The sequence below is a fragment of the Mustelus asterias genome, chromosome 23, assembly GCF_964213995.1.
Source record: "Mustelus asterias chromosome 23, sMusAst1.hap1.1, whole genome shotgun sequence".
Lineage (NCBI taxonomy): Eukaryota > Metazoa > Chordata > Chondrichthyes > Carcharhiniformes > Triakidae > Mustelus > Mustelus asterias.
The window spans coordinates 63,802,232-63,813,318 of NC_135823.1; the positions used below are offsets into that span (position 1 = coordinate 63,802,232).

Below are 11,087 nucleotides of genomic sequence, written 5' to 3' on the forward strand. Positions count from 1 at the left end.
TTTCTCTTCTCTGCTGTGCAAAAGCAGAGATGAAGCAAGTGGAAGGAAGCCAGACTGAGGGAAGAGGGATCGTTGTCAGGCCATTCTTGTGTGCTTGGCAGCAGCAGCATCTGGCAACTGGGTTGGCAGGTTTGGGACTGGAGAGAAGAGGGGAAAGTAGAGGGAATTCATACCTGCATAGGAAAATAAAGTCACATTTTTGTTACACTAAGATCTTGGATATTAATTCACACATTGCTTGAATAAGTCATCTTCATGTTTCACCCAACTTCTGTACTTCTGCTTTTCTATGTTGTCTGTTGGTTATTTTTTTTTCTTCTGCCTTGCTGTCATTAATTTGGCTTTTTTTATCTTGCAGGAACATTCAATGCAAGTGTAAAATGAAGCCTTTTGAGATTAGATCAAATGTTAATCATAAATTTCCTTAAATTACCTGTCAACAGAAAACTTTAGGAATAGAATTGGCGATTGGTTAAGGAACTGGACATTTGAATGTGAAGGATGTAAACGTGCTTTTTTTTTTAAAAAAAAATGTTGATGTTGTTGTTGTTGCCCCTTGGTGCTCCATTGTCCCCTTTCTAATAAAACAGGTAAAAGTTCTTAAAATTCATCTTTGCTGAATACGCTGCATGTACTTGCAGTTCCAGGATTTCCCAATTAAGATTTGTGTCTATTAATAAATTAGAAAAAGAGTCTATAGTAGTTCAGAAGTAGCTACAAGTCTTGAATGGTGTATATTTGAAAAGGACGGTTATGCACATGTTAAGTTGGAACTTTGCTGAATGAAAATGAGCTAGAAACTCTCTCTCTTTGATAATAGATGGATCCGACATTCAAGAACAGTCCCATTTGACTTTTCCAGATGAAGTGGAGTTTGTCAATGAAGCCCATTCTTCGCCACCTCCAGCAGAGAGTGGCCCAAGCAGAGACCATCTGCCCAGCAGTACTGAACCTGGAGCGACTAACCTGGCACCAAGCCTGACTCCAGCCCACCAACCCACCATATCCCTCATTTCCGACGACAGCACAGACGCACTGAGCGTGGAGTCACTAACACTTCTACCACCTACTGACGCGCAGCAAATCCGGAGCGTGAGCACTTTAACCCAGCCATCCACCATCTCCAATGGGATAAGAGACAAAGATGCTAAGGACAATGAAGAGCCTGAAGAAACTGAGCCAACGGCAAACCCCTCACAATGAGTGCAACATGGCCTTTGTTCCAGCTGGGTTTATGTAGCGTGGGGCAAGCTTGTAAAGCAAGGAAATTAAACCTATAGTCTTAATACAGCTGAACAGACAAGCTAGTAGATCTGTGGGGCCCAATGAAGTAGAATAATTCCTTGCAAATTTCTGTAGATTTTGAAACGAGGAAACGCTGCTCCTACGGTTGCTACGGAGTTACGGCAGACACTGAGAAAGCGACATTATGTACATTTGTCTTTTACTACTGAAGCCTAGTAAAGCACTGTCACTGACTCTGACTCAGTAGGGTAAGACGACAGTTCTATCTGCCCTGTTCGAATATGTACAGCCCAGGCCTGTGTTTTTTCCACCATGTACATTATATTACTATATTCACGCAAAACATATCTGTCGAGATGAAATATTTTATGAAGCTACAGTTTGGAAATTTAGCTTTGTTTTACCACTTTACCCCACCTGAATAATGGTGTTCATTAAAATCCATTAGTTTAGTAGATTGAATAAAACAAAACTGACACCCATCGCAACCACGTAAGAATAGATTCACCAAATAGATTGACTCTCCAATTTTAATTAATTTTAAATAGACCTCAAACATGTTTCACGAATTGCACTTGAATATTTATCCGCGACACATAGTTTTTTAGTATAATATTTAACGATTTATACATGTAACAAATTCAGAGATGAACGAGTTTTATAAAGTTTAAAAAAAAAACCTAAAATACTTGTTGCTATCACTAGCAGGTGCAGCGCTATCATCTAGTTTGAGGATATGTCCATAGTAGAAATGTTATATATGCAGGTTGCCTCTGGAAGCCTTAGAATTGGGGCATTTGCTGGAGAATTATCCCATTAACTCACGAACCAGCCCAGGGTGCTACGTAACATGAACATTTTGCGACTTGTGCAAGTCAGCCAGGGGCGGGTTACAAGTTCACACACCACCATTTCAGACATCACTGATGCATATTCTGCCAATGGAAGAGTACGGGCGGGAGTTTACGGCCTCGCTCGTCCCGAAACCGTAAAATCCCACCCGAGGTCAACGGACCTTTCCCTAGTCCACCCCTCGCCTGCTCCGATTCCCGTGGCGGGTGGGCCGATAAAATTCCAGTCTGTATTTCAAAACATGCTAGGCAAAGAAAATTGTGGACAAAGAGAGGACAATACCAAGTTAAAGGAAAATTATTGAGTATTCCTTGTGTGTTGCACGCATGCACTTCTGCGATCGCTGGAATGGTCAGGTATTTCGCATTTTTAAAAGTTATTATTGGCCTCCTAACTAGGGAATGGATGGATGAGAGATGGAGTAAACTAGGAAACATTTGTTGCTCTGACTGAAGCCATTATTACGACACCTGCATGTAGAACATGGCGGTTTACAAACCGAGGAATATTTCAGACCTCTCCAAAAACACACACTTTTGGATTAATTAGTTCAATTATTAAAAAAAAGGCAGATCAAATTCAAGATGCGATTGACTCATCAGTGATCCCTGCAGTTAAATATAGACGTCATTTTTGCCTCATTTCCCCCAACTGATTGGCTTGTCCGCTGCAGGATCTGCTCCATTTTGGGTTTTGGCATTAATGCAGGTGAGGAGATTGAAAAACCATGAACAGATTAAGAAAAGACTTGTATTTATAATTAGCAGGTTAAGTCCCTTGGGTCTCGACATGTTGCATTAGTTCCCACGTCAATGGAACAAAACCAAAGCAAGGTCAAAAATGTGCAGGTTCTCAATTATAATAGATGGACAATATGGAATAAAATAGGCAGAATGCAATTTCCAAAGATGAATAGCAAAAATAAATTGACTTGTCCACAGGTTGGGAAGATTGTATCTGTAAAGTCAAGATCCATGTGGTTAAAATAAAAACAAGGAAACAACAATCTTATAGACATATTTAACTCTGGAATGTTTTGGCATCAGTTTTTTGGTGTATTGTAACCTGATACACAGCTAAAAAGCTCAGTAATCCAGCATTGGCCTTTAATGGTAGCCTTGCTGATTGCTAGAAGCTTATTAATATTAATGCAACAGATTTATGAGCAACCTTTCCTCTCTTACGGACACCCTGGTTGGGAAAATAGGTTGTTCCACTTACATTTTGAATGTTTTTCTTTGCTGGAAGTTACTACATGTTGTAGCTGACATTTCAGAAGCAGACCTATAACCCAAATTGTTCAAGCCCTCCGTGTAGTACCTTTACTAGTACTGGGAGTGGCAACCAGATATCATCAGTGTTCATTACTCTGCACAGTTAGAATCTGGTTTATCTCCAGTGCTACTGTAATTGTTCACTGCAGAATATAGTGTCGCAGATGCATTGAGCTGAATTAGTCACCTTGTGAAGGATATTCTTAAAACTGCTAATATCAGAATAAAACATTCCACAGGTAGCAGCTATTTCACCACATAGAAAATTCACTTCACTTTGCCATTGAGCCCACAAAGCTTCTGAAATCAACACCGTGTCCAAACAAAGTGCAGTATAAACTTCCCAAGTTTAAACTCCAGCAGATCACACGATTGTTGCTTGTTATTCCTTCAAAAGCGAAACGGAATAAGATGACCAAGGAACAAGCTCCTATTCTGTATCACCCGCCATGCCTCTGGAGCACATTCACATCAACTTGCTCATTCCGCATACCCCTACAATGTCAGAGAGACCCGAGTTACAATTCTACAGCATTTTTGCCACAACCTCATCGGCTGAGGATAAATAAGAGTTCAGTAAACATTGTGAAACTTCTAAGGTAGGCAGATCACAGGGCCAAGAACCATCTAGAACAGCATATAGTTTCAACGACAATAATTGTCACACAATGATAAGACAACTGGAACTAAAATGTCAAGCATGTGACATGTAGAACAAAAATAAATTTGCCCTTTGACGTTTGTTGCCATCTGAGTAGTAATATGCAAGTTGGCAACTTTCGAAAAGTTCAGAATGCCCATTGAAGTATCGTCTCAGTTACTTGTACCAAATTGAACTTTTGCTAGCCACCGCACAAATAAAGCTGTGGTATCTGATCTCAAATTTCTCAGACAAACATTGGTTATAACCCAAAATTACAAGCTATTGGAAGGGCAGGAGATGTGGAAGGAAAGCTGAATTAAAATCAAATGCCCCTTTTGGTGTGAACTGGGCATATAAACTTGGGGATTTTCACAGTAACTACATTGCGGTGTTAATGTAAGCCTACTTGTGACACTAAAAGTAGTTAGCACAGATGAGAAGTACCATTTCTGCTTTCCTGGCCAAACACTTGGGTTTAAATCAAGCCCTGCAGCATTTTAACCTCAGTCGGAGATGGGGCAATGTGGATTTCGGCTGTCTGCTCGGGTAGCTTAGATTGCTGGTATTAGCTATTTAATTGGATCTCATGGATTTATACTAAACTTCAGACGTGATATTCACACTTGAGTATAACTCATTCTGCCACCGATCAAAGCCAAGCACTCCCCTCCTGGAAGGGGGGGGGGGGGGCGGGGATATTGATGCATCTTTTATATCAATAAAATTAGTTGCAGCGCTTGACGTTTTCATTCAAGTAGGCGTTCCCAGGCATCCCTGTCTTTGCAAAAGCTGCCGTGTACTGAATCTGCAGCCGCGAATATGAACCTAGGACCATTCATGCCCCTTCGCTGCATTGAGTAACACTGTTTAAGAAACAGTGCGCAAGCAGCTATCAGAATGTATTTTATTGTTGCACAGCAAAGGATATATTAGTACAGCAAATGGACTTAATGTACAGAACACATTTTCCCAGCGCTCAATGAGTTTTGTATTGTAGATTTAAAAAATCACTGTAAATAAAGCATTCTGTGTAGATTGTTTTAAAGAAAAAAGACTTTACTTCGGATTAAGCAATACGATAATATTTACATTAATGCCATTTAGTTACAGTGCAGTATTTCAAACTAGGTGGGGTTTCTTTATGGCACTGCCTTCATGGAGAAGTGTAAAAGAAGTTACAAGCTATGTATATGGGGTTATGTTTTAACGAAGTCATTTGCTGTGTATGTATATGTGGAAACTTTCTCTTTTGTTTTCAAGATGAAGGTTCCTTTCAGACTTCGGCTTGTGTTTGCACTATGAGCTCAGGTAGCACAGGCAAGAGTCACATGACTTGGATATTCCGCAATGCACGAGGAGGGCAGAACAGGAAAACATACAAATATAACCTGTTTGTCATCTAAGCAATGGCAATAAATGTAAGTTTTCTTTTTGCATTTCAAATGTGTTTATTTTTTGTTCCATCTAGAGGCGCATAATCCAATTCAATATACATAGAAATTAGGAGCCCTTCATTTTGATCATGGCTGATCATCAAATTCAATACCCTGATCCTGCCTTCCCCCCCGCCCCACTTCAGCCCCAATAAAGGGCAATCATCAATGGGCGCACAGTAAGAAGTCTTGCAACACCAGGTTAAAGTCCAACAGATTTATTTAGAATCACGAGCTTTTGGAGCACTGCTCCTCACTCACCTGATGAAGGAGCAGCGCTCCGAAAGCTCGTGATTCCAATTAAACCTGTTGGACTTTACCACCCTCTGACTTTAACCTGGTGCTGTGAGACTTCTTACTGTGCCCACCCCAATCCACCGCCGGCATCTCCACATCACATTCATCAATGGATTCATGGTCATCATTAGACTTTTAATTCCAGATTTTATTAAATTTAAAGTTCCCCATCTGCCATGGTGGGATTTGAACCCAGGTCCACAGACACAACCTTAGGCTGAAGGGACTATCCTTTAAAACAGAGATGAGGAATTTCTTCAGCCAGAGAGTGGTGAATCTGTGGAACTCTTTGCCACAGAAGGCTGTGGAGGCCAGGCTATTGAGTGTCTGTAAGACAGAGATAGATGGGTTCTTGATTGATAAGGGGATCAGGGGTTATGGGGAAAAGGCAGGAGAATGGGGTTGAGAAAAATATCAGGCTCGATGGGCAGAGTGGCCTAATTCTGCTCCTATGTCTTATGGTCCCCAGAATATTATCCTGGGTCTCTGAATTATTAGTCCAGTGACAATACCACGGTGTCACTGCCTCCACATGCATGTATGCTGTTAATCATGCAATCAAAGTATTTGGCTAATGATCTCTCTTGAAGAAGGTTTACTATTGGTGGTGTTGTGGTTCACTCAGGGGGGCCAAGTTGCTGTGGCAATATGTGCACTTCTACATGCATGTATGTCTGAGGAAACGCATGAACTGTGACGCAGGCAATTAGAAATCAACCATTTGTTGTAAAATTGAGCACAAGATACCGTTCATTCACAAGGACGCGTGTGGGTCTGGACTTGTGTTTTGGGGGAAAGCCAGAGTGATGCAACAAGATGGTAAGTCTCAACCAAACGGAATCATTAGAGGACCTTGGTTTACAGTTCCTGTTTGCACCCGACTATCTCAAATTTGTGTGCATTAACATAGCCACAAAGTAGGTGGAAAGCCAATCAATCAGCATCTGGCAATAGCAATGACCACCCCACCCTTTGCCCCCCCATTGTGAAACTTTAATAAAGCCAAGAATCCAAAAGAAACAGTCTTTTCAAAGGCAATCCAATAAAATTATTAAAAACTGATGCAGAAAATGCTGGAAAATCTCAGCAGGTCTGACAGCATCTGTGGAGAGAGAGAATAGAACCAACGTTTGGATGACCCTCAAGATTTTTCACCATTTTCTGTTTTTGTTTGTGTCCAGCAGCTGCAGTATTTTGCTTTTATTAAAAACGTGATAATATTCAGCAGATCAGATGGCATCTGTGGAAAGAAATTAATCTCAGAAGCCCGTGCAGACACGCCCATCGAGTCTAATTGTGCACATGAAAGGCCCTGACCTGCCCACCTAATCCCACTTGCCAGCACTTGGCCCGTAGCCTTGAAATGTAATGCTCTGCCAAATTCTCATCCAGGTACTTTTTAAAGGATGTGAGGCATCCCGCCTCCACCACCCTCCCAGGCAGCGCATTCCAGACCGTCACCACCCTCTGAGTAAAAACGTTTTTCTTCAAATCCCCCCTAAACCTCCCACCCCTCACTTTTAACTTGTGTCTCCTCGTAACTGACCCTTCAACTCAGGGGAACAGCTGCTCCCTATTCATCCTGTCCATGCCCCTCATAATCTTGAACACCTCAATCAGGTCGCCCCTCAGTCTTCTCTGCTCCAGAGGAAACAACCCAAGCCTCTCCAACCTCTCTTCATAACTTAAATATTCCATCCCAGGCAGCATCCTGGTGAATCTCCTCTGCACCCCCTCCAGTGCGTTCACGTCCTTCCTATAATGTGGCGACCAGAACTGCACACACTACTCCAGCTGTGGCCTCACCAAAGTTCTATACAACTCCATCATGACCTCTCTGCTTTTTGTAATCTATACCCCGATTGATAAAGGCGAGTGTGCCACATGCCTTTTTCACCACCCTATTTACCTGCCTTCCCGCCTTCAGAGATCTATAGACAAACTCCCCAAGGTCCCTTTGTTCTTCGGAACTTCCCAGTGTCAGACCTTTCATAGTGTACTTGCTTGTCAATTTACTCCTTCCAAAGTGCATCACCTCACACTTTTCAGGGTTAATGTTTTGGGTCAATGACGCTTTATTTCAGATTTCCAGCACCTGCGGTATTTTGCTTTTGTGTTAAAATTATTTAAATATTTTTTTGAAAGTCCTCTGCAAAACCATATAAATTCTCACTATTTTTAAGAGTCTTTGTATCGGAAAATCAGATTTGTAAGGTAAAGCATAAAAAGTTGGAAAATTCACCAATATTGACCTTAGATATAGAATATAGAAACCCTACAGTGCAGAAGGAGGCCATTCGGCCCATCGAGTCTGCACCGACCACAATCCCACCCAGGCCCTACCCCCACATATTTACCCGCTAATCCCTGTAACCTACACATCAGGACTCTAATGGGCAATTTTTAACCTGGCCAATCAACCTAACCTGCACATCTTTGGACTGTGGGAGGAAACCGGAGCACCCGGAGGAAACCCACACAGACACGAGGAGATTGTGCAAACTCCACACAGACAGTGACCCGAGCCGGGAATCGAACCCGGGACCCTGGAGCTGTGAAGCAGCAGTGCTAACCACTGTGCTACCGTGCCGCCCTTGCATATGCATGAGTGATTTCTATGTTTAAAATGTGTCGAACAATGTTTTCCTCTGGAGGGAAGCATCTCTGACAAGCTGAGCGCTCGTGTTCCTGGCCTGATTGGAGCTGTTGCTGCTAGGGACAGCAAGCATGAGTTCTAACAAGCCCCTGTGCCAATAATTCCCAGCAGATCACAATATGAGTTTAGAAAACTCCCAGCATATGTTAATAAGATGCATGGCAGATAAATTGTCTAATATCAGAAATGTGAAGGCAGGCAGTAGGAGGGGTGATTAAAAGCTAGGTCAACAGAGTAGATTTTAAGAAAGATATTCTAAGAGAGTGAGCAAGTGAGGTTCAGGACAAAGATTAGTCCAGAGTTCCGTGCCAAAACCCAAGAGGATACATTCAGAAATACCATGATGAGAGGTATTGGGAGATTCACAAGACATCAGCTTTTGAGAAATGCAGAGTTCTAGGAAGGTTGTAGGGCTAGTGAAAGTCATGGAGTTTGGGAGGGTGAGGCAATATAAACAGCGAGGTGAATACTCAGCAAGACCTTGGAGTCCTCGTGCGTCAGTCACTGAAAGCAGGTACAGCAGGCAGTGAAGAAGGCAAATGGTATGTTGGCCTTCATAACGAGAGGATTTGAGTATAGGAATAAGGATGTTTTGCTGCAATTGTACAGGGAGCTGGTGAGGCCACATCTGGAGTATTGTGTGCAGTTTTGGTGTCCTTATCTGAGGAAGGAAGTCCTTGCTATAGGGCGAGTACAGCACAGGTTTAGCAGGCTGATTTCTGGGATGGCAGGTCTGTCATATGAGGAGAGACTGTCGGTTAGAATTATATTCACTAGAGTTTAGAAGAGAGAGGGGATCTCAAAGAAACTTATAAAATTTTAACAGGGTTAGACAAGGTAGATTCAGAAAGAATGTTCCCAATGACATTGTTTGAGGGTAAGAGTTTATAATTGAGGTGAGGAGAAATTTCTTTACCCAGAGGGTGGATGAATGTGTGGAATTCGTTACCACAAAGTAGTTGAGGCCAAAACGTTGTCTGAATCCATAAGTGTTAGATATAGCTTTAGGGGCTAAAAGGATATGGGGGGAAGGGGGGATCAGGATATTGAATTCGATGATCAGCCACAATCAAAATGGATGGCGGAGCAGGCTCGAAGGACAGTTTGGCCTACTCCTGCTTCTAGTTTTTGTGTAATGTGGGATTTGCTCACTAAGATGAGAATTTTAAATTGGAGACATTGAAGAACGGGGAATCATAGAAACCCTACAGTGCAGAAGGAGGCCATTTGACCTATTGAGCCTGCAGCAACAACAATCCCACCCAGGCCTTAACCCCAGTGGTTAGCACTGCTGCCTCACAGCGACAGGGACCCACTTCAATTCTGACCTCAGGTCACTGTCAGTGTAGACTTTGCACAATCTCCATGTGTCTGCCTAAGTTTCCTGTGGGTGCTCTGGTTTCCTCCCTTAGTTCCTGACTAAGAGGCAGTTTATCATGGCCAATCAACCTAACCCACACATCTTTTGGAATGTGGGAGGAAACCCACGCAGACACGGGGAGAACATGCAGACTCCGCACAGACAGTGACCAAAGGCCAGAATCGAACTTGGGTCCCCGGCGCTGTGAGGCAGCAGTGCTACCCACTGTGCCACCATGCTGCGCAAACCTGCTGGTGACAGGTTTGGGTGAGCATCACTTGGAGTGGGCCACATTGAGCTGCGGAGTTTGAGAATCAGTTACAGCAGGGACAGTACCACAGCACATAACCTGTGTTTATAACACATTATCACATCGTATGTAACGTACCTGCCAAGGAAGTGTATCCTCTGACTCACCATCAGCAATGTCCACGGGGCGGGGCGGGGGGGGGGAATTCACCATTAGACACCATCCACATTCTAGTGCAACACAAAAGCAAAGTACTGCAGATGCTAAAAATCTGAAATGAAACAAAAGGTTGCAAACACTCAACTGGTAGCGTTTGCAGAGAGGGAAACCGTTAACGTTTCAGCACTGTGACCTTTTAGCCGAGTCTACTCACCCACTATCTGTCCTGCCAAACAAATAGCAGAAGAAGGCGAAATATTGTGAGATGGTTAAATAGTGTGCAATAGTGTGCAAGTGCACACCTTAAAATATCAATGTCCATTTTTGTGGAAATTGATCTGTGACGTGCAAAGGTGATAACTCGAAGAGTGCAGGTGACATCCAAAAAAAAAAGCTCAGATCATTTCACTGACATTGCATCAAACATTTTCTGAATTATTTGATGGGATTGGTGTCTTTCACTCACTCCTACACCATGTGTGCAATGCAGCAGACTATTTAAACTCCTCCTTAAAGAGTCATACCAAAACCATATTCAAAAAGTTTTTTTCCTCCTCTGTTGCAGCTATCGGATCTTTGCTTAGGGTACAGTTTCAGGTGTGCCGAGCATCCTTTGGTACTTGTCCACGGGCGTTACTGATGTTATGAGCATTGATAACAAATGCTGACTCGCTATTTGACAGTGAGGACATCATGACTAAGCCCAATCTTTCTTCCCACAGCAGTAGTCATTGGATAATCAGGAGTGAGAATCTTGCTGGATTTCTTTTTCCCCTTCTGATAATCCAGTAGCACTCAGACCATTTTGTAGCGCACAGAGCGTGGATTAAAATAGGGGACGGCGATGACCCAGTGGTACTATCACTGGACTAATAGTCCAGAAACTCAACTAATGTTCTGGGGACCCGTGTTCAAATC

At 42.7% G+C, this 11,087-nt stretch overlaps 1 protein-coding gene across 5 annotated transcripts in view; it reads left to right on the top strand.

Moving 5' to 3' along the window:
- Window positions 1-5,466, top strand: part of clec16a (C-type lectin domain containing 16A) — a 270,292-nt gene extending 264,826 nt beyond the window's left edge. For 2 of the 5 annotated variants that reach the window (XM_078240790.1, XM_078240788.1), the window contains one exon: window positions 821-5,466. In XM_078240790.1, the coding sequence (XP_078096916.1) occupies window positions 821-1,203 (383 nt within the window). In that variant the 3' untranslated portion in view covers window positions 1,204-5,466. The remainder of the gene's footprint in view (window positions 1-820) is intronic. The other 3 variants (XR_013500698.1, XR_013500697.1, XM_078240789.1) reach the window with 3 other exon arrangements.
- The last annotated feature ends 5,621 nt before the right edge of the window (window positions 5,467-11,087 follow it).